A 27494-nucleotide genomic window follows, 5' to 3' on the forward strand; every position below is an offset into this window, starting at 1 on the left:
AACTTGTTCCACAGCAATCCTGAGAGGTCTGAAAAAGAAAGGGATCCAGCAACCTACTCCCATCCAGATTCAGGGCATTCCCACCATGTGAGTGCTAGTGTATCATCTGTCTCCCCTTCATAGTTCTTGGCTTGCATGATGGTGCGTGAAAGGGGCCTTCAGTTTTGTGCTATAAATACTCCACCCTCTTAATTAACTGCATTGGTAAAATAGCAAAGGATCCTGTAGCACCTAGAAGGTTTTATGGCATAAACTGTAATGGGCTGCTGTATTAGATCAATGCTGATAAAGACTGTTCTGACCCACTCAGGCATGTGCCACATCTTTAAGGTGGCCCTTAGCTGTTTCTCCTGCAACAGACTTTCACAGCTCTGAAATGTTGTTGCTATTGTGATAGTAACTTAGACTAGTTGGATTGATTTTGCACAGTTCAGTTTGATTGCGTATCTTTATTCTAGTGGAATTATTTGTAATTTGGGATAAAGCAGGGACTTTCTTAGGGTCTGACAGAGGGTCTGTGCCCTTTGCAGAATAAAGACTCCCTTGTTTGGACCGGAAACCCCACCCTGGCCCTGTACTTTTTCTGAACTGCTCATGCATTTCCAGGCTTTTCTTGTTGCTGTGAAGGTTAGAAATAGACCAGTGGTTCTCACACATTTAGCACCGGGACCCACTTTTTAGAATGAGAATCTGTCAGGACCCACCAGAAGTGATGACCTGACCAGAAGTGACATCATCAGGCAGGAAGAGTTTTAAAAATCCTAGGCTGCAATCCTACCCACAGTTATCCAGGGATAAGTCCCATTGTGTGTTGGCATCCTTCAGTCTTGGAAGACTATGGTATTGCGCTCTGAATGGTGGCTCTGGAACAGAGTGTCCTCTCCAGTGCGCGAAGCCTGGGTAAAGTAGGTATGGAGGATAGGCTGTTACCCATGCAGCAAATCCCCCCTCTCCATGTCACTGAAATGGTCCAATGGAAAGGCAGAGGCCAATACGGTTGGTTCCAGCGGCGTCGCAGGAGTTGCCAGAACGTGACTGTGTTCAGCCATGAACTGCCTCAGGGACTCCGGCTCCGGATTTTGCCTCGAGGTTGACTCCTGAAGCCTTTTCCATAACTGGATGTAGCCACAAGGCAGTGGAGGTTTGGGATCAGAGTTTTCCTTCTCTCAGATGAGCTGCCTTCCCAGGCTGACGAGTCCCATCTACCCGGTGGCTGTTTAGTCGCCTCTTACGACAAGTACAGCCAAACTGAGGGCCTATTCTTATCCCCAGCCCCCAGGGGATAAGAAAGTCCCATTGATATCATTGTTAAAGGCATATATATAGTAGTCTGTTAAAAGTGCAGGTCTGTAACGTTTCCCCAAATGCAATAACATACCATGGTAGCACTGTCTAATATATTAGAAATAAAATATTGAAATGAATGGGGACCCACCTGCAATTGGCTTGTGACCCACCTAATGGTCCCGACCCACAGATTGAGAAACACTGTCTTAGACAGAAGCTCAGGTCCTCTGAGTGTTGCTGCAGCCTACAGTTCACAAGTTACCTACTGCACAGTCCTATGCATGTCTACTCAGAAGTAAGTCCTAGTGTGTTCAGTGGGGCTTACTCCCAGGAAAGTGTGTCTAGAATTGCAGATCTAGACTCTCCACTTTGATTTTCCTTTAAGTGGCCAAATGCTGCTGCCCTCTAACTGGCAGTAATAGATTTCTCTCCTCCCATATAGCATAGATGGATGCCCTCACTTGCTCCTTTCCTTTTCCTATAGACTTTCTGGCAGAGATATGATTGGCATCGCGTTCACTGGCTCTGGCAAGACTCTGGTGTTCACCCTTCCTGTTATCATGTTCTGCCTGGAGCAGGAGAAGCGGCTGCCATTTTCCAAGAGAGAAGGGCCCTATGGGCTGACCATCTGCCCCTCAGTAAGTTGCCTGACCTCTATCCTGTGCTTAACTGACATTGTGCACTCACTCAGATATGCAGAGGTTGTGGCCAAAGTCATAGTAATAATGTTAAGATGTGAGTAGTACACACTCAACTTTGTAGTTGCCTGCTAACGGGCCCCTTGTTTCTGCAGAGGGAGTTGGCTCGCCAAACACATGGTATCCTTGAGTACTACTGCCGCCTGCTGCACGAGGATGGGATGCCTGCTCTGCGCTGTGCCCTGTGCATTGGAGGCATGTCTGTCAAGGAGCAGATGGAGACCATCAAACAGTAAGCCCAGCATTCAAGGGCCAGGAGGAGAATCCAGAGTGGGGTTGGAGTTCCCCACTTCTTCCCTTCTTTCTTTCCACTAAACAACTGACTGTCATTTCTATTAAACAGTGACATTTCAGGTTATGTTTTGGGGAAGTGTACGAGTTCTAGTAGTACAAAGAACTAGTCAATGCCACTAAAATAGGCCAGTTCAGGCAACCTGATCCAAAGTTCGTTGAGCCTGTGCATTGGGGATCATGGTTTCATTTAACTACAGTTGCATATATTGTCCAAACCAGGGAGTTGTGGTTTAATTATGGGTTACAAACCATGATGGGAAACCAAGATTTTTGTTGTCGTTTGAAAGCCACGGCTCCTGAGCTCAGGTGATACATAGAGTTGTGTGGTTCAACAAAAACAGAACATTTATACAGGTGTGCAGCTCTTAACGATGGGGATATGTTCTCCAATTCCCCGTTGTTATGCAATTAGGCCATTAAGTGAACATTCAATCCAATCTATTGCCTTTTGTTGTGTAAACAGACACTCCCTGCCAGACACTAGCTGGTTGCACAGGCTACTGGAGATAGATTGCCTCTTCTTTGCATTAAGAGCCTCTTTGTTGTGTAAACAGGCACTCTGTTGCAGGCTATGGGAGACTCAGTTGCCTCATTAAGAGCATCTTTATTGTGCTTTGACCACCTTCATATGTGCAGTCATGAATCAAATGGTTGTTAAGCTGCGCATACCTGTATTTAGGAGTTGAGATAAGGGAAGGGGGGAAGAGAGCTGTCAGATTCTGAGCCATGTTCACAACTAGTCTGCTGGGTTGTCTGAATCATCCCATAGCCTCAGATTACATTAACATTTTATTTCCTAATAGTGAAATCCCAGACCACAAGCGCATACAATGAAAGGCTACTACTTCTACATAACAGCACAGATAGCAGCTATGTTCCAACAAAGCATGATACAATCAAGTCTTTACACATACTGACTGAGCTGCACTGTAGCCTTCATATTGTTGAGAAATTTCACATGAGAGATTAAAGTAGAGAAATGAGAAAAACTAGCCCAGGATCAGTGAGTCTGAAGTCAGTGATTTTGGGGTAGCATTAAAGGATGGCACATGATGAATTATTTAGTTTAATATTCAATTTTCACCACCAGGGGAGTAGCACCATTTGGTTTTTAAATTTTGATACAAAGCATCAAGGACTGTGTGATTCAGCTGCCTTTCAGGGAGGTTTAAAACAAATAAATCTGATACCTTTATTATGGAAAAATTGTTAACCGAGCACTTCTCAGCACAGGTGCTTTTCAGTGTGGGCACCAACTAATAAAAGTCCTAGAAAACCTGTGAGCCTTAAAAGACCAAATGTTTTCTGAAGAAGCCAGAAAATCAGCAGTAGAGCTACTGGTTGGTTCAGAAAATGTATAGAGTACACATGTATTCAAACATTATAAGGATATCAACATTTAACTTCCTATTCAGTATTTTCCCTCACAGAAGTAAACCCAAAGCTATTACTGTATAATCTACATATTTCTTTACATGCAATGTTAGTTGTACAAAATATAGTCAAAACAATCATAATGTAAGCCAAATGAACAGAAGTTAATACCCATAAATAAAATTTTGAATTTTACATCCTTGATTCGAAAGACAAAGACTTTGTTCTATAGGTTTAAAAAGTTATAGGTAAACAATACTTTCAAGAAAAATGATAGAGGAATTGCATGGAGTTGCATGACTATTCAGAAAGCAGGGTCTGTGTTCATCTGATCCTCTTCAGTCACCTCCTCTTTATTCAAATCATAGCTACCTATATAGCTTCTGTTTCTGTTTCTGTTGCTTATTGCATCCTTGTAGTACATAGTGGGCTCATCTGAAACACTACAACTCTGGGATATCTCTTTTGAATAAGTTTTGGTTCAGATTTACTGAACTCCTCAGCATCAGTTCCTTGCTGTGTAGAGCAGTGGTTCCCAAACTGGTGGGTCGTGACCCGCCAGCCAGTGAAGCACTTGCCCCTGCCCTTTAAGGGGTTGGGGGAAGGCAGCATCGCAATCCCCAGAATCGTGCTGCTGCTGGGGTCGGGTGGGTTTGTTTTTTTACTTAACCTGCAGCCAGTGCTACAGTCCTGAGGGTCTGGGGAGCCCTCTGCAGGGCTCCTCTTGCCTGCAAATGTCTAAAAAAGAAAGGGCACTTCCGGTTTCATTGCAAAAACCAGAAGTGCCCTTTTTTTTTCTTGACTTTTTGCAGCCTCCAGATCCCACAGGACTGCATCACTGGCTGCAGGTAAATAAAAAAACTCCCCTCCCATCCCTGGCAACAGTGCAATCCTATAGATTACAATGCTGCCTTTTCCTCTTTCCCACCCATGCTCCCAATTCCCTTGTAGGAGTTTGGGAAGCACTGGTGTAGAGTATAGAACATGGGCCACATTCAGGAATGTTTTCTATCAGTTTAAGTAGTCCTAAAAACATATGAAGTTCTGTTTTGCCATCTTGGAGAGAAGAGTTCCAAAGTGAGGAGCTCACCAGGTAGAGCCGCTTAAAAGAAGAACTTACCCATGCCCCTACTTCTGAACTACTTGTTTTTGTGAGTGTGGCCAGAACAGGGCTTTAGTTTTGGGTGGGCCTCTCTTGAAAGCAAGGCAGAGGAAAGCTCTAGAATCTGGATAGCCTTTCATGATTTTGCTCAGCATCTGTGGGGAATGTATCCTTACAGGGGAGAAAAAATAATGCATGCGTAGTACGCAAGTCAGTAGTCAGTCATGCCTTCTTGAATAACTTGGCAGGAGTACTTATCCCTGCTTGTACTGAGTTGTGTAAATATAACTGGAGGTGGGAGGGGAGAGAAAGAGAGAGTCTTGCTATCATATGCAGCAAATGGGGACAAATTGAGTCCTGCCCCTCTATTTAGATGGCCAGATCAGAGATTCCTCTGCCACTCTGTCTCTTTCTCTTCTCACAGTGGTGTGCACATGATGGTAGCAACCCCAGGTCGACTGATGGATCTGTTGCAGAAGAAGATGGTCAGCCTGGATGTCTGCCGCTACCTGGCACTGGATGAAGCTGACAGGATGATTGACATGGGTTTTGAGGGAGACATCCGCACCATCTTTTCCTACTTCAAGGTACCAGGCAGGGGCCGGCTGTGCCAAATGGGTTTGTCCAAATGGATTTGGTATTTCAGTGACTGTCTTCCTCTCTGAGTCATGCTCCTTCCTGATGCCAGAGGCATGGCCACTCTGCTTGCTCTCCTGGGCAGGGCACACACCTCTGGCTTGCTTGAATTTTTTACCTACTTTAGACTCTGGTTCCTGGCAACAGCACTTTTCTCCCTGTCTAGATGAAAAAATACAGGCTGATCTTGGGAACAGAACCTAGTTTGTTTTCAGAGTCCAGGATCTATCCTGGAATATGTGAAGGAGAAAGAATGTTGACTCTCCTTCACCACAAAGTAACCACAGTTGGCCTCACACCTGAGATTAAAGGGAAAGGTTTCCTAGTCAGTGGTGTGATTTCTAGGCAGATTCAAGACCTGACAAATATCTTCTTTTTAGAAATTAACTACTGACTGAGGAATGGTATATGATTGTATAGTCATAAAGGGCTGTGCCTCAGAAATAACTTCCCTTGTGAGCTCTCCTTTTCCCCCTCTAATTCTAGATGCTGCTTCTTGTACAGCTGCTTAGCTCAGTCATAGTCAGCACTGTGTGTCCTCCCTCAAGATGACATACAATCTGAAGCCCTAACCTCCCTCTACCATGACTTCTGAGTTGTCAGGCATTCCCTGTTCCTTTGAAATCTGACTTTGCCAGCCATAAGAGCTAGCAACATGCATTCTGGAAATGAAAGCTGAGGTTCTCGGAGGGCAGAATTCTGTGCTGTGATTCAGAGTTGCACACAGTGCTGCTCAGTTGGCAAGTCTGCCTCACGTATACAGTTTCATTGCTCCACTTCTTAGTGCTCCCAGTCACTGCATGCAAGTTGGCTTCCTGTGTCTGTGGCAATGTATCCCTAGTTTCCCACCTCCTTCTCCGGGCCTTGTCTCCTTTAGGGCCAAAGACAGACCCTTCTCTTCAGCGCCACCATGCCTAAGAAGATCCAGAATTTTGCTAAGAGTGCTCTGGTAAAACCAATCACCATCAATGTGGGACGTGCAGGAGCTGCCAGCCTGGATGTCATACAGGTGTGTCACTGGCTCACAGAGCCTTTCTTGGGTCTTATTATGATGGTGTGCAAGTTGGGTTGGTGGCCCAAATGATTTTATTTATGGTGTTTTCCAGAGAAGCATTAAAATCCTCTTCTTCCTTAGTAAAATGCCAGCCCCATCTGTTGATTTCAGCAACAGACTAACTCTGGAAGTTAATAAAGATGTAGATGTTCTTTATCAGTGTCCTTTTCCTACATCCAAACTGCACTGTTCTGATCCTGTTAAGCCCTGGTCAGTGGTGTCTTCTGCTTTGGTTCTCCTCCCTTTTTTCATAGCAGAAAGCACTATTACTATGTGGCTCTCACCTTTTCACTTTGGTCATACCTAGGAAGTGGAGTATGTGAAAGAGGAAGCCAAGATGGTATATTTGCTCGAGTGCCTACAGAAGACCCCACCACCTGTGAGTATCAATTCAGCTGATGGTCATTGCTCCTGAGTCTCACTGTTCTGGTTCTCCTTGCGAGGAAGGAAGCATATCAAAGCTTAGCCTGCCGAATGTTTCTTCTAAAGCAGAAGCTGTTGGCACTGCTAAGTTCCTGCTTCAGCATTTTGTATTGCATTGAACTTCCAGGATCAGGAAGGGGAACCCTACTTAGATTTAGGGATTGTTCTTTAAGACACCAATTACATATTAATTTATTTTCTTTGACAGGTTCTTATTTTTGCTGAGAAAAAAGCAGATGTAGATGCAATCCATGAATACTTGCTACTGAAGGGCGTGGAGGCTGTGGCCATACATGGCGGCAAAGGTGAGTAAGAGGCTTTATTTTAGTGCTGTTCTTTCTATCCAGGATGAGCAAATCTAGGCCACAATCACATGGTGTGTTTCATTCTGTAAGAGGAGCAAAAAAAAAAAAAAAATGGGGTCTGTGACAGAGGCACTGGCTTACCATAGTTAGACTTGGGCTGCAATCCTCTGCACATGTCCTGAGAGTAAATCCTATTGAATGCAATGGGATTTGCTTCTGAGTAAACCTGTATTGGTCTGTGCTTTTAGTCCTCCTCATGTATTAATCCCTGGCAACTGAAAGATGCCCAGAATTTGCAGTCATTGTGTGTGGAGAAGGCCAAAAATTAGAAGAATCTAGAACAGGAGGATCAAAGAGGAAGCCCAAAGGCATTAGCAGGCCTTGAAGCATTCCCAGTATGGCTTGGGCCATTCAGTGGTGGTCTGTGCCCCCACACCACCTGAATTCCGCCCTCCCAAATGCTGTCCCTGCCTGCAGTTGTGTCTCTGTGGATGGGGGGGAGGGTTCAAGACGGTGGGAGCACGTAGATGTGAGCCATGGCAGCTTTCTCCTCTCCCCTTTCCCCTTGGTTCTGCTGGGGGGAGAAAGAAAAACAAAAGTTGCAGCATCTCCAAATTGCTTTTCCCTGCCCACTTGGTGTTTACAAAGCACTGCGTGGGCAGGTAGAGGCTATTTGGAGCCCTCCCACCCCCTTCCCTTACCAGAAGCACTGCATGCAACCTTCCTTCTTTGCGCTTTATACTGTTTCAAATAAACAGAAGTCGTGCATGCATGCATCACTCTGTTCATTGGAAACAGAAGCAGCTCAGAGTAGGGAAGCTACATGCTGCATTTCTGGTAAGTAAAGGGAAGAGGGAGCAGAGTTCCAAATCACCTTTCCCTGCCCATTTGCTGCTTCCTGGGTGGGGAGAAGTGATTTGGAGCCACAGGAGCTTTTTTCCTTGCTCCAGCAGTGCTGGAAAGGTTGCTGCAGTCCTCTTCTGAGTTGCTCTTGGCAATTCAGAAGAAGATTAGAGCCTCCGGTGGAGCCGCAGACTGGAGAGAGCAGTAGCCAGACCAGCTTGGGGGCGTCTAGATCTATTTGCTTCCCCTCCGGGGTGCTGCTTCAGGTTGCTTCATGGCCAGGCTGGCCTGATCACATTCCACATGGATTAATGTACTAGCTTCAGTGCTAGGAAGTCAGTGCCCTAGCAGTGCACCTTCAGTGAGTGTGTTGAGAATAGAAGTACTGTAGAAAATAAAAATGATGGGCTTGGCCTTAGATCTATTTTTTTGGGAATTTTGCCCTTCATCCATGGCCTAGAACAGGGGTGCCCAAACCCTGGCCCTGGGGCCACCTGTGGCCCTTGGGGGCTCCCAATCTGGCCCCTGGGGAGCCCCCAGTCTCCAATGAGCCTCTGGCCATCTGGAGACTTGCTGGAGCCCATGTTGCCAAATACAGCTGCTCTCAGCTTGAGGGCAACTGTTCAACCACTTCCATGAGCTGTGGGACAAGGGTTCCCTCCACTGCTTGCTGTTTCATATCTGTGATGCAGCAGTAGCAGTGAAGGAAAGGCAGGCCTTGCTTTGTGCAAGGCCTTTTATAGGCCTTGAGCTAGTGCGAGACCTTCATTCATTCATATAAGTTCCATCTCTAATAAATTCATTTATATACATTTATTTAAATTTTAAATATAAATTCTTTTTTTTTTCCTGGCCCCCAACACACTGTCAGAGAGATGATGTGGCCCTCCTGCCTAAATGTTTGGACACCCCTGGCCTAGAAGCATGCTTAACATTTTTAAATTGGCGTCAAACCCTTCCTGCTTTTAGATTTAAAATCTGATAAGTGGAAGCTTACTTAGGGCACAGTATCACGCATCAGCCAGCGTCACATGCTTTCCTTTTTTTTGCACATTAGACATATCACCACTGTAATGAAAATAAGAGCTGGGGTTGGAGGTTGCTGGGGCTGTTCACTCTAGCAGTTCATATATGTATCTGTGAGGACAATGGTGCTTTGTCTTGGGACTGTGAATTATTCTTGGCAGACTATTTGAATGCAGACATTTATAGCCTTTGGATTATAATGCATCAATGTCCTGTTTGTTTCATCCTGCAGACCAAGAGGAGCGGACTAAGGCCATTGAAGCCTTCCGGGATGGCAAGAAGGATGTTCTCGTTGCCACTGATGTTGCCTCCAAAGGCTTGGACTTCCCAGCAATCCAGCATGTCATTAACTATGACATGCCTGAGGAAATAGAAAACTATGGTATGGAAGAAAGACCACTTGCAGCTTCCTCTCTCTGTCTCCTAGGTTCCTTGTCTATGCCCAGAACTTCTCCTTGGAAGGAGCAACCCTGAGACCTGTTCAAAAGCCCCTTGAGGGTAGAGAAGATGCGTAGACCCATAGGACTGGGCTAGCTATTGTGCAGCATTTGTGTCTAAAATGAGCGTGGCTAAACTTAGGGTTCCTGCCCCTTCAGTGAATAGGATAAGGAATTGCTTCTCTTTGATTTTTTGTGCCTATCTTTTGTGTCCCCCCCCCCCCCCAGTTCATCGAATTGGTCGTACGGGCCGCTCGGGGAATACTGGCATTGCAACCACCTTCATCAACAAAGCTTGTGGTAAGGAATTAGCTGCTGGAGAGGCTGGGCTACAAGGGAATGTTGGGATTATGGAACTAGCAGGACTGAGGCATAGTCCCCCAGGGATACAAACAGAGCCATGCTTCCTGATGAGTTACTGCTGAAAAGAGTGTGCTGCAGGGAAGCCAGCATGTAGTTTGTGGTGGCAGAGGGCTTTGGTGAGCACCTTTCTGATGGAATCAGCCATTCATTTTTGCATAGGCATTCTGCTCTTCCTTTCTGTAATTGATGTCCATTGTGCTTTGCATGGAAACTGGCTTGTGCCTCTTCTAACTTGCTGCTTGATCCCCAGATGAGTCTGTGCTTATGGACCTGAAGGCGCTGTTGCTGGAGGCCAAGCAGAAGGTGCCCCCTGTGCTTCAAGTGCTGCATTGCGGAGATGAGTCCATGTTGGATATTGGAGGTAAGAGGCTCCTTAGAGTGTGGAACACAAGGCAACGCTCTTTGCTGGCAGCGTTGACCTGATAGATGGGAATATCATGGAAGAGGCGACTCGGCCTTGGCCAGAACTGCAGTGGATGAAGGCTCTGGTACTAATCCATCTAAAACAGCGGTTCCCAAAGTCCAATCCAATCCAATAACCTTTATGGCATACAGGTTCCCAAAGTCCTACTCGGACTCTGGGAATGTTGTGTTGGTGTGGGGGGAGACCCTGATGACTTTGCAGCGAATGCAGTGTTGCAGGGACCCAAGGGCTTTAACCTTACCTGAGGGGTTGCACTGGCCTCCGGCAGGGTCCAAGAAACGTGCAGCCCTGCCTGTGAGTCTCCCTGTGGCTGCATAGAGCTCCCAGACCTTGCTAAAGGAAAAGCACAAAGAACCACTTTGCAGATAGTAAAGTCAACAAATTCCACTTGTTGCGAGAGTTTTCAAGTTAAATTTCTTTGAGTCTGGCAGAGATGTGCAGAGTGCTGATTGCCCAGACCAGCCATTTTCAACCTTTTTCAGCTCATGGCACACTTACAAGGCACTAAAGTTGTCAAGACACACTACTAGTTTTTAATTACATTATTATGTTACAATTTAATTAAAAAAACTAAGGGTACGTTCCTAACCAGGTCTACTCAGAAGTAAGTTCTATTTTGTTCAATGAGGCTTACTCTCAGGAAAGTATGGTTAGGATTGCAGCCTTAGATCATTACATGACAATGAAAGAAATTCCCAAGAAGCTTGGAGTGGGAGGTGTATGTGGTTTCTGGAAAGGTTTTGAAGCAGGTCTGTTCAAACTGTTATCAATTGATATGCTCTGATATGCCAGGAGGTGTTGGTAAAGAGAGATGAGACTGAGCATACTGGAGGGACAGTGAGGAGATGTGGCTGAAACAAGTGCAGGATTCACTGGGGAGGAGGGGGAGGGAGAGAGAGAATGAATGGGAAGCAACTGGTTTTGAACTTTGGAAGATGGGGAAGAGGGAGGGGTGGGAAGGGGCAGTCAGAGGGGTTAACTGCAATTATGATGGGGGGATGTGTGTGCAGGAGGGGAGGAGGTGCGGGGGAAGAAAAGGATCACTTGCCTGCTTATTTATTCAAGAAGGAGTGCGAGCAACCAAGCTTCTGTACGTCTACTCAGAAGTAAGCCCCATTAAGTAAGTGTGGGTAGGATTGTGGCCCAGCGCCCTTCCTGCCAAAGCCTTGCCAGGGGAGGCAACACAGGGAGGGTCACTTTGGGGCATTGCAGGCAAGGAAAAGGGTCTCTCCAGGATCCTTGCCAGCCAGCTGCTTCTGGCTCCTACCTGCTTCTACCGTCAGGCTCGCTCTCACTCCTTCCTCGCCCTCACTCCCTCCACATTCCTGCCCACCGGGAGCTCTTCCAGGCTTCTCGAGCTGCCTGGCTGGCTGCCAGTCAGCACACGGGGCAGGCACCAGCAACAGCAGGAGCCTCCAAGCCCCTTTGCGGCTGCCCCTTTTTCTCCTGCTGCTGCGCGAGGCTCTGAGCAGTCACTGCTGCGTGACTCCTTGGCCCCGTGGCACACCTAAGGCCGCCTCACGGCACACTGTTTTGCCACAGCACAGCGGTTGAAAACCGCTGGCCCAGACTGTATCTGAGTGCTGCAGTGACACCTCTCTGCTCCACTGCCTCCACTTCCTCCCCCCCCCCCAATCGAGGACTTGGCTGATGCTGTGCTCTTTCTTCTAGGAGAGAGGGGCTGTGCCTTCTGCGGGGGCTTGGGCCATCGCATCACAGACTGCCCCAAGCTGGAAGCTATGCAGACCAAGCAAGTCAGCAACATTGGGCGCAAGGACTACCTGGCACACAGCTCCATGGACTTCTAGGTGCTCATTTGTGCCTTGTGGCAGCCAGGCCAGCAAAAGACGTTCTTGTGCTGAATGGACCACTCTTCTCCAACACTACTTATGGTCTAGCTTACTGGAGAGAACACTGTCAGGTGGAGAAGGACGTGGGACCTCAGAGGACTGTCTGTCTTTGGAAGGTGGTTTCTTCTTTGCTGTAGCATTTGCAAATGCTTCCCAGTGTGAAGGGCAGAGGGTGATCATTTGCCTGCCACTCCAGTTCCCACAAATTCGACATAAAAGGGTATTGTGTACAGCTTGTCCTGCAGTTGTTGCTTTTGGCTCCACAATGCGAGGCAGGTGCCTGTGGGTTGCCCCATTCTACCCTCTTGGACACCTCGTGTCCACTTAAATCTCCTTTGCACTTCCTAGAAAAGAGCAGGCCCGTGCCGCAATAGCCCATTGCATCAGTGACTGTGGCTGTGTGAGTGTTAGGCAAGCATAGCACCCCTCAGGAGGCAACGGAGACAGAGTAGCTCATAAGTCTTCTGTTGCTGTGTCCGACAATTCCAGGAACTGTTTCACAGGATCATGTACCACCACTCAGATGTGACGGTCAGCTCTGCGTTTGTGGCCCCATCTGGCTCAGTCTAAACATTTCTATGCCTGCAGCAGCCTTGCTCTGCAGCTGCAGGCAGGCAGCACTGTTTGCCCCCCAGAGCTAAGTGAGTCAGAAGTCCCCTGGGACCTTCTGTGAGTCCTGGGACTCCTCTGCCTGTTGCAACTCCCTGTGTGCATGCAGGCTTAAAAGAGGAAGTTAGCAGGCAGAGGAAGTCAGCATTGCTATCATACATACTGACTCATCCCTGTGACAGCCACAACTGCTCACTATCTCAGCAGTCTCTGCCTCGCTCCTCCCTGTGTTGCTCGTTGGGAGCCTACCCCATGGAGTGCCCCGTGAAGGATGGAGTCCTATATGTCCAGCATCTCAAATTTGGGAAGGTAAATGGGAGTTGTTAGCGGGGCTGGTTCTGAAGGGAGCCTTTGTGTTGTGTGGGGGTGAATTCGGAGGCTTCTGTGGATATTTTTTTGTATTTAGGGAGTGCTGATCTCTGCTTGAGGTGATTTTTCTGTGTTTATTCTGTCTTTTTTTACCCTTTAACTTCATATTCCTGAACTTTACCAGCAAAATGTATGTCGTATTGTCATGTCATTAAAATTAATTTATAAACAAAATGAAGAATGGATGTTTGTAGGGAGGGAATGGAGAGTGTTGTCTGTTCCTCCCACCACATGGAGATCTGCCCATATGTGCTGGCTTCTTTAAATATGGGAGCCCAAAAAGTCTGGCCTTTCTCTTGCTGTAGTGGGACTTTGTGGAACTGAGAAACTTGTTCTCGAACTTGGCTATCAAGCATCTTTTTTGACTGAGACAGCCATGTTTCTGTGTTTTGGGGCTGGGATCTGTGTTGGCTCTTTCTCTGGCCAACTGTAGTGCTGCAGGTGCCAGCAAATGCAATTCTCAGCCCCCTCCCCATCATGGAAGTGGACTGTGAAGTCAGAGCTCACCATGGTGCCTGCCTACATGAAGCGGATATGGCATGATCGTTGAGAAGAAATGGCTCAGTGGCTCTGATTTTTTTATCATCTGTTTTAGACGCAGGGTGGCAAATGTGGCATTTCACCCCTTGTGTCCAAAGTGGGCGCTACACTAAGCCATTAACACTTAGCATTTGCATAGCACAGTGGTTCTCAAACTCTTCCAGCTTGCGCCTCCCCTGATCCGTGTGGCCATTGGCCATGGCTCCCCATTACAACACCTCACCTCAGTTACCCCCAAAATGGGGATGAAGGTGTTATAATTATACACTAGAAACAAGGCTGCCAGCACTCTGAGGCTGCAATCCTAACCACACTTACCTGAGAGTAATCCCCACTGAACAAAATAGGACTTACTTCTGAGTAAACCTGGTTAGGATTGTGCCCTGAGTTTGTTAGCAGCACACCTGGAGGGTTTGGGAAAGGGAGGGGGGAAGTGATGAATTTGCTGGGGTAGGGGAAGACTTTGTTTTGTGTGTATCTGCTAATTGGAAACTGATGCAAACTGAGACCTAGAGACTGTGGCTGCAATCCTAAACTCACTTTCCTGGGAGTAAGTCCCATTGAACACAATAGGACTTACTTTTGAGTAGACCTAGCTAGGATTGTGCCTTTTGTCTTACAATAGTAGCCAACAGAGTACCCCCCCCCCCAAAAGGAGGCAGGAGGGAAAAGGGGAAAGTCTAAAAAGGAATGGGGATTTTTATTTTTAATCAATTTTTGAAGACAAAGCCATCAAGAGTGACTTTTTTCTTTTTTGAAGGGAGGAAAGAGAGAAAGGTGAGGATCCTTGGTTAAGCTGACCCAGACTCCAAGCCTGTGTAGGTCTACACAGAAGTAAGTCCCATTTGAGTCAATGCGGCTTACTCCCAGGAAAGTGTGGAAACGATTTCAGCCACACAGAGCAAGATTACAACTCACCCCAAAGTAGATGGGGGCTGCTCACACACATACACCCAACATACAGATGCCACCCCCGTTCCCCCCAGGCAAGATGGAGGAATGCAGGCTGGGGCATTTGGACACCCCCCACTAAGAGCAGGCTGGCTCCCTCCTTAGCTGAGCTTACTCTTCCCTCCCAGTTTGAAGCCTGTCAGGAGCGCACCCTGTGCTGATGAGATGCAGCACCTCTGCACTCTTCTCTCCTCCAGCCTTGACCAATCCCAGGATATCCAGGGTGAGGGGCACACTGGGAAATGTAGTCCCTAGGGCGGGGTCACACATGGAGAGAGCTCCATGATGAGATATGGCACCTCTGCCAATGCCCAGCCAGCCGCCTCTCCCACCTTCCCCCACAATGTTTCACATGCCCTCCCAGCCTCACACTGTCCCACCCACCTCTTTCACAGCTGAAAAACTGGCAGGCAGAAGAAAAGTCAGCAGGTGCAGCAGAGCAGAGCTCTGCAGAATCAGCTGCAGCCACCTCTCCCCAGATGCCTCATGACGCCCCCATCGGCTAGCCATGCCTCCCTAGGGAGGCGGGATGCAGATTGAATATCTCAGGCATAGTACATTGCAAGGCTCCCAGTAAATACATTTGATCTCAGTAAACCTTCCAACAGTTCTGTAAGGTGGACCAGTTTCTTCTCCTTAAAGCCATCTAGTGAGCTTGCAGTGGAGGTGAGGTTTTGAACCAGGGACTTTTTGACTTGCAGCTTGTGTTTTTAGCCCGCATGTTACATTGGCTACACCTGCTAGGAAACTGGATTCCAAAACTCTGGTTTTGTTGAAGAATGAAAATGTTTGCACTTGTTGCATACAAAGCTGTAAGTGTTTAGGCTAGTGTTTCCCAAACTGTGCGTGGAACCCCACTGGTGGGTCATGAGCCAGTTTTTGGTGGGTCATGAAAAGTTACATTAAATTGAAACTACATTAATTGAAACATTAAAAAAAAAACTTTGAAAGCAATCTTGCCCAGTTCACAGAGGAGAAAAGTGTTAGCTAGAATGCTAAACTGCAGTGTAAGTTATTCTCCATACCCCCAAGTTAAAATGTTACATTTTCCAATTTTCTCTAATAATTGATATACAGATGATCATATGTGAACCCAGTTTCAGACTTTTATCTGGCCTGGAAGTCCCTGACTGTACATTTTGCTCTACGGTTCAGCCTTCTGATTACCCTGAACTTGACTATAAAGGTTTGGGAGAACGGCCCTTGAACTGCATTTCTCGGGAGAGTCTACAAATGTCTGCGCACACATACTTTATATGTAAGGTCTCTAGTAGACTTGGGCGCCCAGCACCCTTGTTATTAATTACTAACTTATTATTAATAATATTTTTCTATCTATTTTTTGTCTAGCAAGTCACAATATATTGTCATTTTAAAACACAGGTCTTGGTGACAATTTTGGGAAGCACTAGTTTAGGCTGTATTGCTGGTCTGTCTGTTATGGGCTACTCAGCAAATCTGACTTGACGGAAGTGGCCTTCGCCTGCAGTTCTGGGAAAGTATTCCTTCTCCTGCCTGAAATTCATGCTTCAGGGGCACAGGAGGGAACAGAAAAGTGGCCCAGTGGGCTTCTTTGGTATGTGGTGTTGCACTCATTCCAAATCGCTTTTATCACTGGAATGGGTGGAGGACAGTTGGAGCATCAACCTCAATGTCTTCTTGCCTTCTGATACTGCTTAAAATGCTCTTCTTCACATGCCTGTTTGGTACACAGTACCAACAGGTATCCAGACACTGCACGATCAGCAGAGGATCATAAACTTTGGCTGCACTTGTAGCCAATTTTTGTTGCTAGTAGTTAGTGATGGTTTCCTACTTCTTGTTCCGCAGAGGTAAAATGCAACCATTTTGCACCTGCTGCCCTGTGAGTGGGTTTTACAGGACAAAGTGGTAGGTGGTGATATGTATGGGGACGGTGTGTATGTGCCTCCCCTCCACCCCACACCTACTCACCTCCAGCGCATGACACTGATGTGCCCAGCAAGAGATGCAAAACTTCTGGAAATGTTGAAGTCGTGGAAAAAATCAGCAATGTTGTAAACAAAAGCACATTTCTAAAAAATTACCTGGATCTAAAAACAGTCTTCTCACAATACTGAAGAATGTCAGCCTTATCCAAAAACAGAATGCAAAAACCTGTACTATCTGTTTGCTAGAGGCAATAGTGGAATGTCCATCATACAAGAGAAAAATCTGTCTTTCAAACTGCTTCCAGTTCATCAGGGAAGAAAAAAATGGGGAAAATGCACTGGCGGGGGGACTGGCTTCCCCCCCTACAACTTTTCTGATTGTTTGTTTCATTTTCTCGACCTTCACATCTTGTAACCCAAATCCTCATTTGAAACAGGTACACTCTGTTTCCCTGTATTGGTGCCAGTTTCTAAAATGTTTACTATATCAGTGGTGGGCTATACAGGAAACTTCCTCTGGTGGTCATCAGAATTAAATTTCCAGGCTCCCTTGGTAAACTTAATTTGTGGATTGTGATGTACATCAAACTAGTACTTTTGAATGTCTTGGATTACCTTGCTTCATTTATTCTGCTGTTAAATTCCAGTTGTGAAAGAAGTTGGAATGCTTTGACAAATGGAAAGAGGGAAGAAGGCTGAAATGGAAGAGAAAGGGCCCTGCAAATAGTAGCTTATGGCTCTTGAGCCACCAGCCAGTGGCAGCTTTGCATTTGTCCTTTCTGCCTTCTCAATATTTTACTGGACACTTCCCAACCATTTTCAGGCTTTCTTCTGTATCCATGAGAATGAGAAACCTGCTTTTTAATTTTTAAAAATGTGTGGAATTGCAGGGAGAGGGAGTATGCCAGGTTCTTCTACTTATATGATCCTGCAAACACTTTATGCAGACCCATGGCTATATGTGGTGAAGTGTCTCAGAGGTATGGCTTGATGGTTTTTCTTGTTTCTGGGGCTAAGCAATCCCAAGGAGCAGGATGATTGCATGTTAGCCAGGCTAGCCTAGCTAATGTCAGCAAGAGTGCTGTGGCCAAATGCTAAGTGCTACTTTCCTATGCAGTCGTGTAGGGTCCCCAGCAGGAACGGTTATGAACCTGTGCAAGCCCCTGATTGCATGCTTTCACCCTTTGCCCTCCTACACAGAAGACCTGGCGAAGAGTGTGGGCCCAGCTCTTTGCTGACAGCCCTTCTGGTGTTGCCCGACTTGAGTACTTTGACATGCGGGAAGGTGTTGCAGCAGAGAAAGCCACCCTGCGGAAAAGCGACCGTAAAGTGATCCGACTCACGGACTGTGTCTCTATGGAACGGGCAGGGGAACACAGCTCACCCAAGGACACAGCCCCCTTCTATTTGTGCATGATGGAGCGCAGTATTCTCCTGGCAGCAGATCAACCAAATGACTGGATAGAATGTATTTGCCAGCTGGCTTTCCAGGTATTCACCTCAACACTTTCCCTCAGTAGCAGTGGCATAGCTAATGAAAGTGTAGTGCAGGGTGCAAAATGATGCCCTGGAAGTGTCATCACTTCCGGAAGAGATGTCACACCCAGACTTTTTAAAAAGTGAAAAATGGGGCAGTGGCATAGCTAAGACATCTGCTATCCAGGGTCAAAGAAGATTTTGTAGCCCACCCTCCATGATTAAACCAAATTTAATTTATTAATAAATAAAGTTTTCTGGTTAATTGACCATAACTTTTGATACAATACAGACATTCCAGCATAATTTTTCATTGCATCCAGCATTAAATTACCTTTCCAATGATATATAATGGTATTATTTGTACATACCAAGGTTTTCACAATTTTGGCCACTAGTGTCAAGCTCAGCTTGTTGCCCCACTAAAGCTTGTTGCCTGGTGCAATTGCTACCCTCAGTACCCCCTTAGCTACTTCACTGCTCAGTAGAATTGCCCTGGGACACACTGAACCACAGGGAGGAGGTGTCTCTTGTCCACCGGACAGCCATATAAGGCCTGATGGGAGAAGCTAACATCAAACTTAGCTGCTTTCCCCAAGGCTTTCCTATTTTCCCCAGGGATTTTTGTAGGATTGTAGAAGAGTCTCGGATGCAATTGCTATGGGGACAAATGTTCCTACTTAATTGATGTGTGATTTTGAGTGGGTTTGGAACTTTCAGGGTTTTTTGGTACTGGGTGTGAGGATTTTTACAGTCTTGCACTCATCTTTAGAAGTTATTATCTCAATAATTATGACGCCTGGGGCATTCCAGATGTGGTCAAATAGCTTTTTTTTTTTTTCTTTTTTAAAGCATTTGCAGCTTGTTCCAAAACAACAATTTTCAGGTGTTTGGCCCAGTGATTTTAAGGGAACTTATTTATTCTGAAGTCTCACTGCATGTAATGATAAGAGTATGTAAGATTGCAGGCTTAATGTGCATCAGGTTTTACAAGTGCGTTTTCCTCTCTTTTTAATTAACCTTGTTTTAATAAAATACAAATTAAATAGGTTCCTGTCTTGCAGGTGAGACACGAGGAAAAAAGAAAGTGCTTAGGTTAGATGGGTTTTGTTACTTCTAAGAATTACGAAGTTTAGAATGAGCAAATATATTTGTTCACACAGAAGAATGGAGGCGGAAGGATTGATGAGTCTGTCCCTATGGGAAATGGCCTTGTGCTGAGGTCGTGAGTCAGGGGAATAATCAGATGCTGACAGAAGGCTCAAATTTTCTTGCTTTCTATGATGTTTTAATGTCTGAAAAGTTCTTCTCGCCTCCCCTGTCTCTTTGCTCTGATACATGCAGAAGACATCTTCCACACTGAGCACAGCTGGAAACACTCCCAGCCCCCAGCCTCAGATGGAGGAGAATACCATCTACTCATCCTGGCAGGAAAGTAGGTGCATTGGGCGTAGCGGGTGTGAGGTAAAGGGCTTGGCGAAATCCAGGGGGTCAAGGGCGTAAAACTAATTTCTCATGGAACTAGAGTTGGGCAAGTGGCAGCTGGTTATAGAGCAGCCCTTCTGGGAAATCCAACCTTGTGAGGAGAATGCCAAATAGGTCTCAGTTCTGTGCTTGGAGTTGGCCCAAGTTGTCTTTATATCAGAGACATAAAATCCAAACGGCAGCCCCTGTGTGGGAACAAACAGAATGAACCAAATAAACAATACTCTGCTTCCCTTTAGTGGTATCTCCAAAGCCCACCACTCAAGAAAGAATTGGCCTTCAGCTGGAACTTGTTCTGGCAAGAATGCTGTGTGTTGCTTAGGGGAGCACAGTGCTGTGTAGAGACTTACAAACTGTTGGACAGTGAACATTCTTCTGCCCTCTGCCCCCAACAAAAGCTCTGTGGATTGAGCTGTTCTGGGCTGAGACCCAGAGGGAGGTTTGCATGTTCTTCCAGCACGTCCTGCTCACCCCATATCCAAATTTCCCTTTCAGAAAATGCGTCTCCAAAATTCCAACAGCGATTTGGGGATTTGGCATTGAAAAGAAAACCGGGGGTGGGCTGGGGTGTAAGGCTGCAATTACACAGCTTGTGATCTCACACCAGACCTCAAAATAGCTTTATGAAGGTGGAGAAATAAAAGAACAGTTTTAATTATTATTTCTTATGTGACTTATTAACACACCTTAGCATTTATATAGCACACTTCAAGTGGTCAAAGCATTTCTCATGGGAATTGCTTTGGCCACTTGAAGTGTGCTATATAAATGATAACCATAAGTCACATAAATAATAATTAAAACCGTTCTTTTATTTCCCCACCTTCGTAAAGCTATTTTGAGGTCTGGTGTGAGATCACAAGCTGTGTAATTGCAGCCTTACACCCCAGCCCACCCCACCCCTGGCTTACTTTACAGGACTTTTGTACTACCTTACAAGACTGTTGTATTGTAAGGCCATACATTATAGGCCATACATTATATCAGTAACCAGTATGACAGACCTGTAAAGTAGGTCAGCGTTGTGGTCCAGATAATGCAGATGTATAGGTTGAGACTAAGAGACAAAGGCTTGCCAAAGCCACCCAACAGGTTGGGGCTAGGGTGAGATAGGAATCAAAGGGCTTCTCATTTCACAAGCTTAGACCAACTCTGGGTTTGCTTTCTGAAAAGCAAACTCAGGGCTGAATCAAACATACTTGCACAAAGTGTCTGTGTGCTCCTCTGAATCTTGCTCTAATGTTGAGAAATGTGACTTGGGCTAAGAAGTTGTAATTTAGCCAATGTACTCCCTCAAATTACTTGCTGAAATGAGGATTTGGAACGGGGTTTTCAAATTCAGCAACTGAATGATTGGACTTGCCCAAGGGCCTGCCCATTCTTCAAGGGTACTGAGCATAGCTCTGAACCACTTGGCTTCAGTATGAGTGACAAAAGCTTTCTGAAAGAGGGATGACCCGAGATAGAACACTTTGACAGGAAGGACGCAGAGCTTCTATTAAAAGAATACGAAAAAAAGAACTGATACTTCAAGAAGAGACGTGTGACCTTGGGTAAGGTGGGAGCTGCATCAGGGAGGTCACAAACGTTTCAGACTTGAGTGGATGTTCCAGCGAGCTTCATATCCCCAGGGGTGGGAGATGTTCAAAGGAACAGAGTGGCTCTGAAATAGAAGCAGATCTTCAACTACTTGTACAAATAAGATAGGACAGTGGGTTGCAGACAGGTGGCGAAATCAAACCTAAGTGAAATTTCAGCTAAGGTTCATTAAACTTCAGCCCAGTCTTATGCATGTTTACTTAGAAGTGAGGCTCACTGTATTCAATGGAACCTTACTCAGAAAGAAAAGTGTTCATACAGTTGTGTCCTCCATTTGATTTCAGAGCCACTGTGGTTGTCTTTAGAAATAAAGGAAAATATGGGTGATATCTTGAGGATGAAAGAGCCAGGATGGTGCTGGTTAGAGCATCAGACTAGAAATGGGAAGAACTGGGTTTGAATCACTCATCCATGAAGCTCATTGGTGAACTAGGGCTAGTTGATACCTTTCAGCTTAATCTACCTCATAGGGTTGTTGTAAGAGAAAAACTGGGGACAGCAGGAGAACCACACCATGTCCACCACTTCTAGTTCCTTGAAGGAATGATGGGATAAGATGAAATAAATTTTGCAAGAGTAACAAGGAGTGAGGAAAGCCAAGGGCTGTGTAGAATCTGCACAAGAACAGCAAAAAGATGGGATTCTGTGAAGAATTTTGAGTAAGATTTCCGGTGGGGCTGCACTGCAGTGTTCCACATGTTAGTTTTCCCTTCATCATGCCTAGCTGAAGCAGAATTAATCTTACAAAGCCAGCAGCAAATTTATACAAACTTTGCTTACTCTGGTTTCTGTAACCTGCACAGATAGCCGCCCTGGGTCCCGTTAGGGAGAAGGGCGGGATAAAAATAAAGTTTTATTATTTTATTATTATTATTATTCTTCTTGGTGCAGAATTTTGGTGATGGTGGTGCCCGGTTTGGATTTTTGTTCATTTTCTAAAGCTGGAGGAATAAATGACAAGTGCACTGAAATGGAGGACGCCCATGCCCTTGACAGATGTCATGACCTCTCCCCAATATCTTTTCAACAGCTTGTGACTTTCCAGTGACGGTGTTTCAGACTGAGGCTTCTGCTCGGTGTCACTTGAAAGGGAACTACTTGCTGGTGCCTTTAACTGAGCACCTGGTGCTGAAAGACTCACAGTCTGGACAAGCCCTCTACACCTGGCCTTACACCTTCCTCCGAAGATATGGCCAGGAAAAGGTATGCAGCTGCTTCCTTCTCAATGCTGCCCGAGACCCCAGTGCTTACAGGACAGCTTGCTGCTACACATTCCCTAGGCCAGAAACATAGCACTCTGCCATGTTTTCATACTCTTCTACTGACTGCTTTTGGGAGCAGTAGCAGCTGCAGAGGACATTCTGTGTTGTCCTGAAACGTGCAGGTAGAGAGTGCCCCACACCCAGTGGGTGCTGCTAACAGGCCCTAGGCACACCTTGAGCACATTGGCCAGCTCAAAAATAACCATCTCCGGGTACAAGTATAAGACCAGGGCTATGTGACCTTTCAGACGATGTTTTTTGCAGTGCGTGATGGGCCTTGTTGAGGAAGCAGAGCTAATTGCTGGGAGAAGGCAAACCTCTCTAACTTGGCTGGTTAGCCATGCGGGCACTCTCCTGGATTTAGTGGAACCCTTCTTTCTTTGCGGTATACACCTCTGCTGGGCCTCTATTACTGTTGTTTTAAGCAGCCTCCATGCATTCTGGAGAGACTGGACTCTTTTTACCCTCCCTTTCAACCTCCTTCTAACCAGCCTCCTCATTTGAGGGAAGTCCGCCTGTCGGAAGTCAAGGGTTTTTGTTAGAGATTTGCCTGGTATTCTTCCCCCAACGTGCACGTCAAAACGGATCGCAGCATGATCACTGTTCCCCAATGGCTCAGTAACGTTTACATCTCTAACCAGGTCCTGCGTACCGCACAAAATTAAATCCAGAGTCACCTGTCCTCTGGTGGGCTCCGTGACTAGCTGATCTAAGCCACAGTCATTCAGCACGTCAAGAAATCCGGTTTCCTTATCGTGACCAGAACACAAATTGACCCAGTCAATATGAGGATAATTGAAGTCCCCCATGATTACAACCCTGTCCTTCCTTGTCACCTCCCTGATCTGTTTCCTCATTTCAAGGTCCCCATCAGATTTCTGGTCTGGAGGACGATAGCACGCCCCCAGTATTACATTGCTGCACAAGCCTGGTAATTTAACCCACAGAGATTCTACGGTGGAGTCGGACCCACCTTCAATCTCTACTTTGCTGGATTCTATCCCTTCCTTAACATAAAGGGCCACCCCACCTCCAACACGCCCCTGCCTGTCCCTCCTGTAGAGTTTATAGCCCGGGATTGCGGTATCCCACTGATTCTCCGCATTCCACCAGGTTTCCGTTATGCCCACTATGTCAATATTTTCCCTTGTCACCAGACATTCCAGTTCTCCCACCTTTGCTCGTAGACTTCGGGCATTCACATAAAAGCATTTATACACGGAATGCCCCAGGATGGGCTGCTTATTCGCTCCTTTGTCCCCGCATCCTCTCATTGTGCCAAACCGTCTATCACATCCCATCTCCCTAACTTTCCCAATTTCTTCTCCTACCCTGCCTTTGTCTTGTTGTTCTCTAACCTCCCCATCCTCGTCCCATAGGGATGAGGAGTCCCGAACCGGATGCCCCTCGGCTCCTGTCGGCCTTCCCCCAGGGATCAGTTTAAAAGCTGCTCTGCCACCTTTTTAATGTTATGCGCCAGCAGTCTGGTTCCATTCTGGTTCAAATGGAGCCCGTCCCTCTTGTACAGGCCCCGCTTGTCCCAAAACGTTCCCCAGTGCCTAACGAATCTAAACCCCTCCTCCCTACACCACCGTCTCATCCACGCATTGAGACCCCTGATCTCCGCCTGCCTAGCTGGCCCTGCGCGTGGAACAGGTAGCACTTCAGAGAACGCTACCTTTGAGGTCCTGGCTTTCAGCTTCCTGCCTAAAAGCCTAAATTTGGCCTCCAGGACCTCCCAGCTACACTTGCCCACATCGTTGGTGCCGACATGCACCACAGCCGCTACCTCTCCCCCAGCACTGTCTACCAGCCTGTCTAGACGAGAAGTGATGTCCGCAACCTTCGCACCAGGCAGGCAAGTCACCATGCGGTCCTCACATCCGTCGCAAACCCCCCTCTCTATGTTTCTAATAATCGAATCCCCCACTACAAGAAGCCCCCGACCCCCCTCCCGCCGAGGAGTATCCCGAGTGCGCTCGGATACGGGCCCATCCCCTGGAGAAGGGATCCCCCCTAGGGGATTGTTTCCCTCCTCTCCAGGATGACGTCCTCCAGTCCCGAGACTTCCCACCCGGGCAGCCGAGGAGCTGCACGCCTGAGGTTGGGACGAAGCCTGATCGTCCCCGGAAGTCTCCCCACGGTCCTCCTCTGGCTGCCTGCGCTTCTCCAGGTCGGCCACCAAGGCTTCAAGGGAGCGGACGCGTTCCCTGAGAGCCTGGAGCTCCTTGCAGCGAGGACACACCCATGACTTATGCCCCAGAGGCATATAATCATACATGTGGCACTCGATGCAGAACACTGGATAGCCCCCACCCTGCTGCTGGCTGTCTGACTGCATAGCTTTTTTTTTGTTGTTGTTGTTTTATTTAGGGGTCCTTTAAAAAACCGTACACTGGATAGCAGCCCTCTTCTCAAGGGAAGAGGAAGGGCAGTGTATGGGGCCCTGGCCTCCTCGCCCTGCTGCTGAACTCGCCCAGATGCTAAACTCTTGTGCCTTACCTGGCACTTAGTTCCCAGAGGCACTGGGTGTCCCAGAGGCCACACGCGTCTGCAGAGAGCCTCACGCGATGGCCTGCCTAGCTTTATACTCCTGGCTGGCTCCTCCCCCCTCCTTCCTTCCTGATTGAAAGGGGGCTGGCCTTCCCAGGTGAGTTTACAAAAGCTCAGGAAGGCAAATGGCTGCTGATGGGCGTGACCTACTCTGCAGGCTCCTGAATGGACTGCTTGGATTAGCCTACTGGGGCTCTTAATGGGTTGGGAATTGGCCCTTCCTAGGTCCTTTCCCTCCTAGTTCTGTTCTCTTAGGCTGGACTGTTTTTGTAACCTCAAGCTAGTTTTTATTTGGGTTTGTTTAATTATTTATTGCTCTCTAGATCCTGTGTCCCAATTTACTGACCTGTTTAGGTTATGTTCTAACTTAGATTAGGTTTAACCTGGGTTAAGTATAGGTTTAATTTAAACAAGTAGAAAACCTGCTTTTCACTTTATCCTCCTCCCTTCCTTCGATTAAGTGCTACCTTAGGTGCAGCTAACTTTCAATTTTGATTTAAATGCCTGACCCTTGGGCACTTACTCACGAGTAGGACGCTGCTCTTACTCACGAGTAGGACTCTGCTCCTGCTCAGAGTAGCCCTATGTACCTCCCTTAGGTGCTAACTTTCAATTTTGATTTAAGACCGCCCATCCTTCATCCAGTGTACACGAGTTAGCAAAAAACACTAATTTTCATGACTTGGTTCCCATCCCAGGTTGAAACAGTTTGATGATGAGAATGAGCTGCACTAGACAAGGTCAGGCAAATGGAGAGATTGATGATGATGTTGACAACTAAGCACAAGAATGTTTGCCCTAAGTAATTCCCTTCTGGTCCTTCCTTCCTCCCCCCCCCCCCCGCCCCCCAGACTGTCTTTTCTTTTGAGGCAGGGCGCCGCTGTGAGTCGGGAGAGGGCCTCTTCACTTTTAATACTGCACGGGCTGCAGAGATCTGCAGAGCAGTTTCTGCTGCCATAGACCGCCAAAAAGCTACTCTTCTGGAGAAAGACAAGAAAGCTGGGGTCTCCCCAGTCCAAGACTGTTTGCAGAAGGCTGGGGCCTGGGCGTGGCCCAGCAGCACGGAAAACATGGAGGAGACACAAGCGCTGTATGTTAGACCCCCCAAGGAAGCTGGGGAAATGAGAATCCCAAGGCCACCAGTTAATGATAGCTGCTCAGTTTACCCTGAAAGTGGGTCTCCTGAAACGCCCATCATCTATGCTTCTATTGGCAAATGCTCTCCAGCCCTGTTCCAGCCCTGGGGTAAGGTGGAGGAAGAACCCGCCAAACAGCAGGGAGGGCGAGTCTCTGACCACCTCTACGAGAACCTGCGTGCTCTGGAGCAGACTGCTCTCGGCTATAGAGACACTCCTGATGGTGGCAGCAGCAGCACTGAGCCATCACCCATCTATGACAACAGTCCTGTCATGGTCAAGCGCTCCAGTAGTCATCCTGGCTTAAAACCCAGTGAGGGAGCCGATTCCTCCCCAGAGAGTCAGCGCAAACTCCTGCTGGACACTAAAGGGACAGAGAGTGGAGGTGAAGGGAACGCCAGATCCAAAACAAGAGGGGCTGGTGCTTTCAAGCATAAGTTGGTGAGCATGTTGAGTAGAGAAGGAGGAGCCCCTAAGACATCCAGCAAGAACACTGGTCCTGTGGACAAGCCCTAATGGGAGCCCTCTTGCTGCAGGGATGAGACCTGGGGCCTGGAGTTTCCTTCATCTATTTTTTTCCCCTTCTCTGTGCCTGCTTACAGCCTTCCAGTTTGATTGGTTCCCCCCCCATGACCTGGGGGTACAAACTCTCCTATTGGATGAGCCAGCTAGACCTACCCTCAGTAACCCATCTCCACTGAATCAGTCTTGGTTAAAAAGTGATGGACATGGAGATTGCTCCTCTAAACCACATCAGTGGGCATAATGGACTCTAGGAAACCAAGAGACTATGTACAGTTGTGGTTTTCTTCTTGCCTTTGTGTTTCAATAAATGAAGTTTCTCAGGTGATCAGATCATTCTTATTATTTATATACCACTTCAGAAGAGTAGTAATATGTAAACAAACCAGTTTACATATTAAAATAAAGCAATAAATGGTTCCCTGTCAACAAATGGATCCCAATAAAGGGCTCACAATTAAAAAAAAAATACAGAAGACCCCAGCAGCAGCTACTGGAAAAGACTCCATGCTGGGAGAAAGAGGGACAGTTGCTCTCCTCCTGCTAAATGTAAGAGGACATCACTTTGAAAGGCGCCTCTTTACCCAGTTAGCATTCAAGTCATCAAGACCAAGTGACATTCATCACCACAGGAATTGGGCAACTCTCAGAATTGCAACCTAATCTGTGAGAAAAAGAGTGATCGTGAGATTGGACTAGGGTTGAGTAATTTCCACTGTAATGTACAGAACCCTTGAAACTAAAACCATAAATTTAAATCTGGTCCCTTGTTGCACTAATTCATAGAGCATATTTTCATACATTTTAGTTCTCTCATGTACACAAATACACAGTCTATTACTTTGGTTCTGTACAGCTTGTAGAAAATTCATCTGGAAATTTCCTTGTTCTACTCTGGATTTTTTTTTCCTCTTAAGAAATATTTCTATAGTGGCCTTTTTAATGGCACTCCCATGGGTGTTCACG

At 46.8% G+C, this 27494-nt stretch overlaps 2 protein-coding genes across 2 annotated transcripts in view; both read left to right on the forward strand.

Moving 5' to 3' along the window:
- DDX41 (DEAD-box helicase 41) overlaps positions 1 to 13268 on the forward strand; it is a 29104-nt gene extending 15836 nt beyond the window's left edge. Inside the window, exons 7-17 of the mRNA XM_066614268.1 lie at positions 15 to 87; positions 1772 to 1925; positions 2081 to 2217; positions 5180 to 5342; positions 6269 to 6400; positions 6753 to 6824; positions 7077 to 7173; positions 9275 to 9424; positions 9708 to 9779; positions 10093 to 10203; positions 11938 to 13268. Coding sequence (XP_066470365.1) covers positions 15 to 87; positions 1772 to 1925; positions 2081 to 2217; positions 5180 to 5342; positions 6269 to 6400; positions 6753 to 6824; positions 7077 to 7173; positions 9275 to 9424; positions 9708 to 9779; positions 10093 to 10203; positions 11938 to 12074 — 1298 coding nt within the window. The 3' untranslated portion in view covers positions 12075 to 13268. The remainder of the gene's footprint in view (positions 1 to 14; positions 88 to 1771; positions 1926 to 2080; positions 2218 to 5179; positions 5343 to 6268; positions 6401 to 6752; positions 6825 to 7076; positions 7174 to 9274; positions 9425 to 9707; positions 9780 to 10092; positions 10204 to 11937) is intronic.
- Positions 12969 to 26684, forward strand: DOK3 (docking protein 3). The gene is made up of 6 exons (XM_066614269.1): positions 12969 to 13034; positions 17696 to 17986; positions 19316 to 19406; positions 19514 to 19516; positions 22086 to 22258; positions 25722 to 26684. The coding sequence occupies exons 1-6, from the start codon at positions 12978 to 12980 to the stop codon at positions 26520 to 26522; spliced, it is 1416 nt and encodes a 471-aa protein (XP_066470366.1). The 5' UTR covers positions 12969 to 12977; the 3' UTR covers positions 26523 to 26684.
- Positions 26685 to 27494: the final 810 nt, after the last annotated feature.

Source organism: Tiliqua scincoides, chromosome 2 (genome assembly GCF_035046505.1).
Source record: "Tiliqua scincoides isolate rTilSci1 chromosome 2, rTilSci1.hap2, whole genome shotgun sequence".
Taxonomy (NCBI): Eukaryota; Metazoa; Chordata; class Lepidosauria; order Squamata; family Scincidae; genus Tiliqua; species Tiliqua scincoides.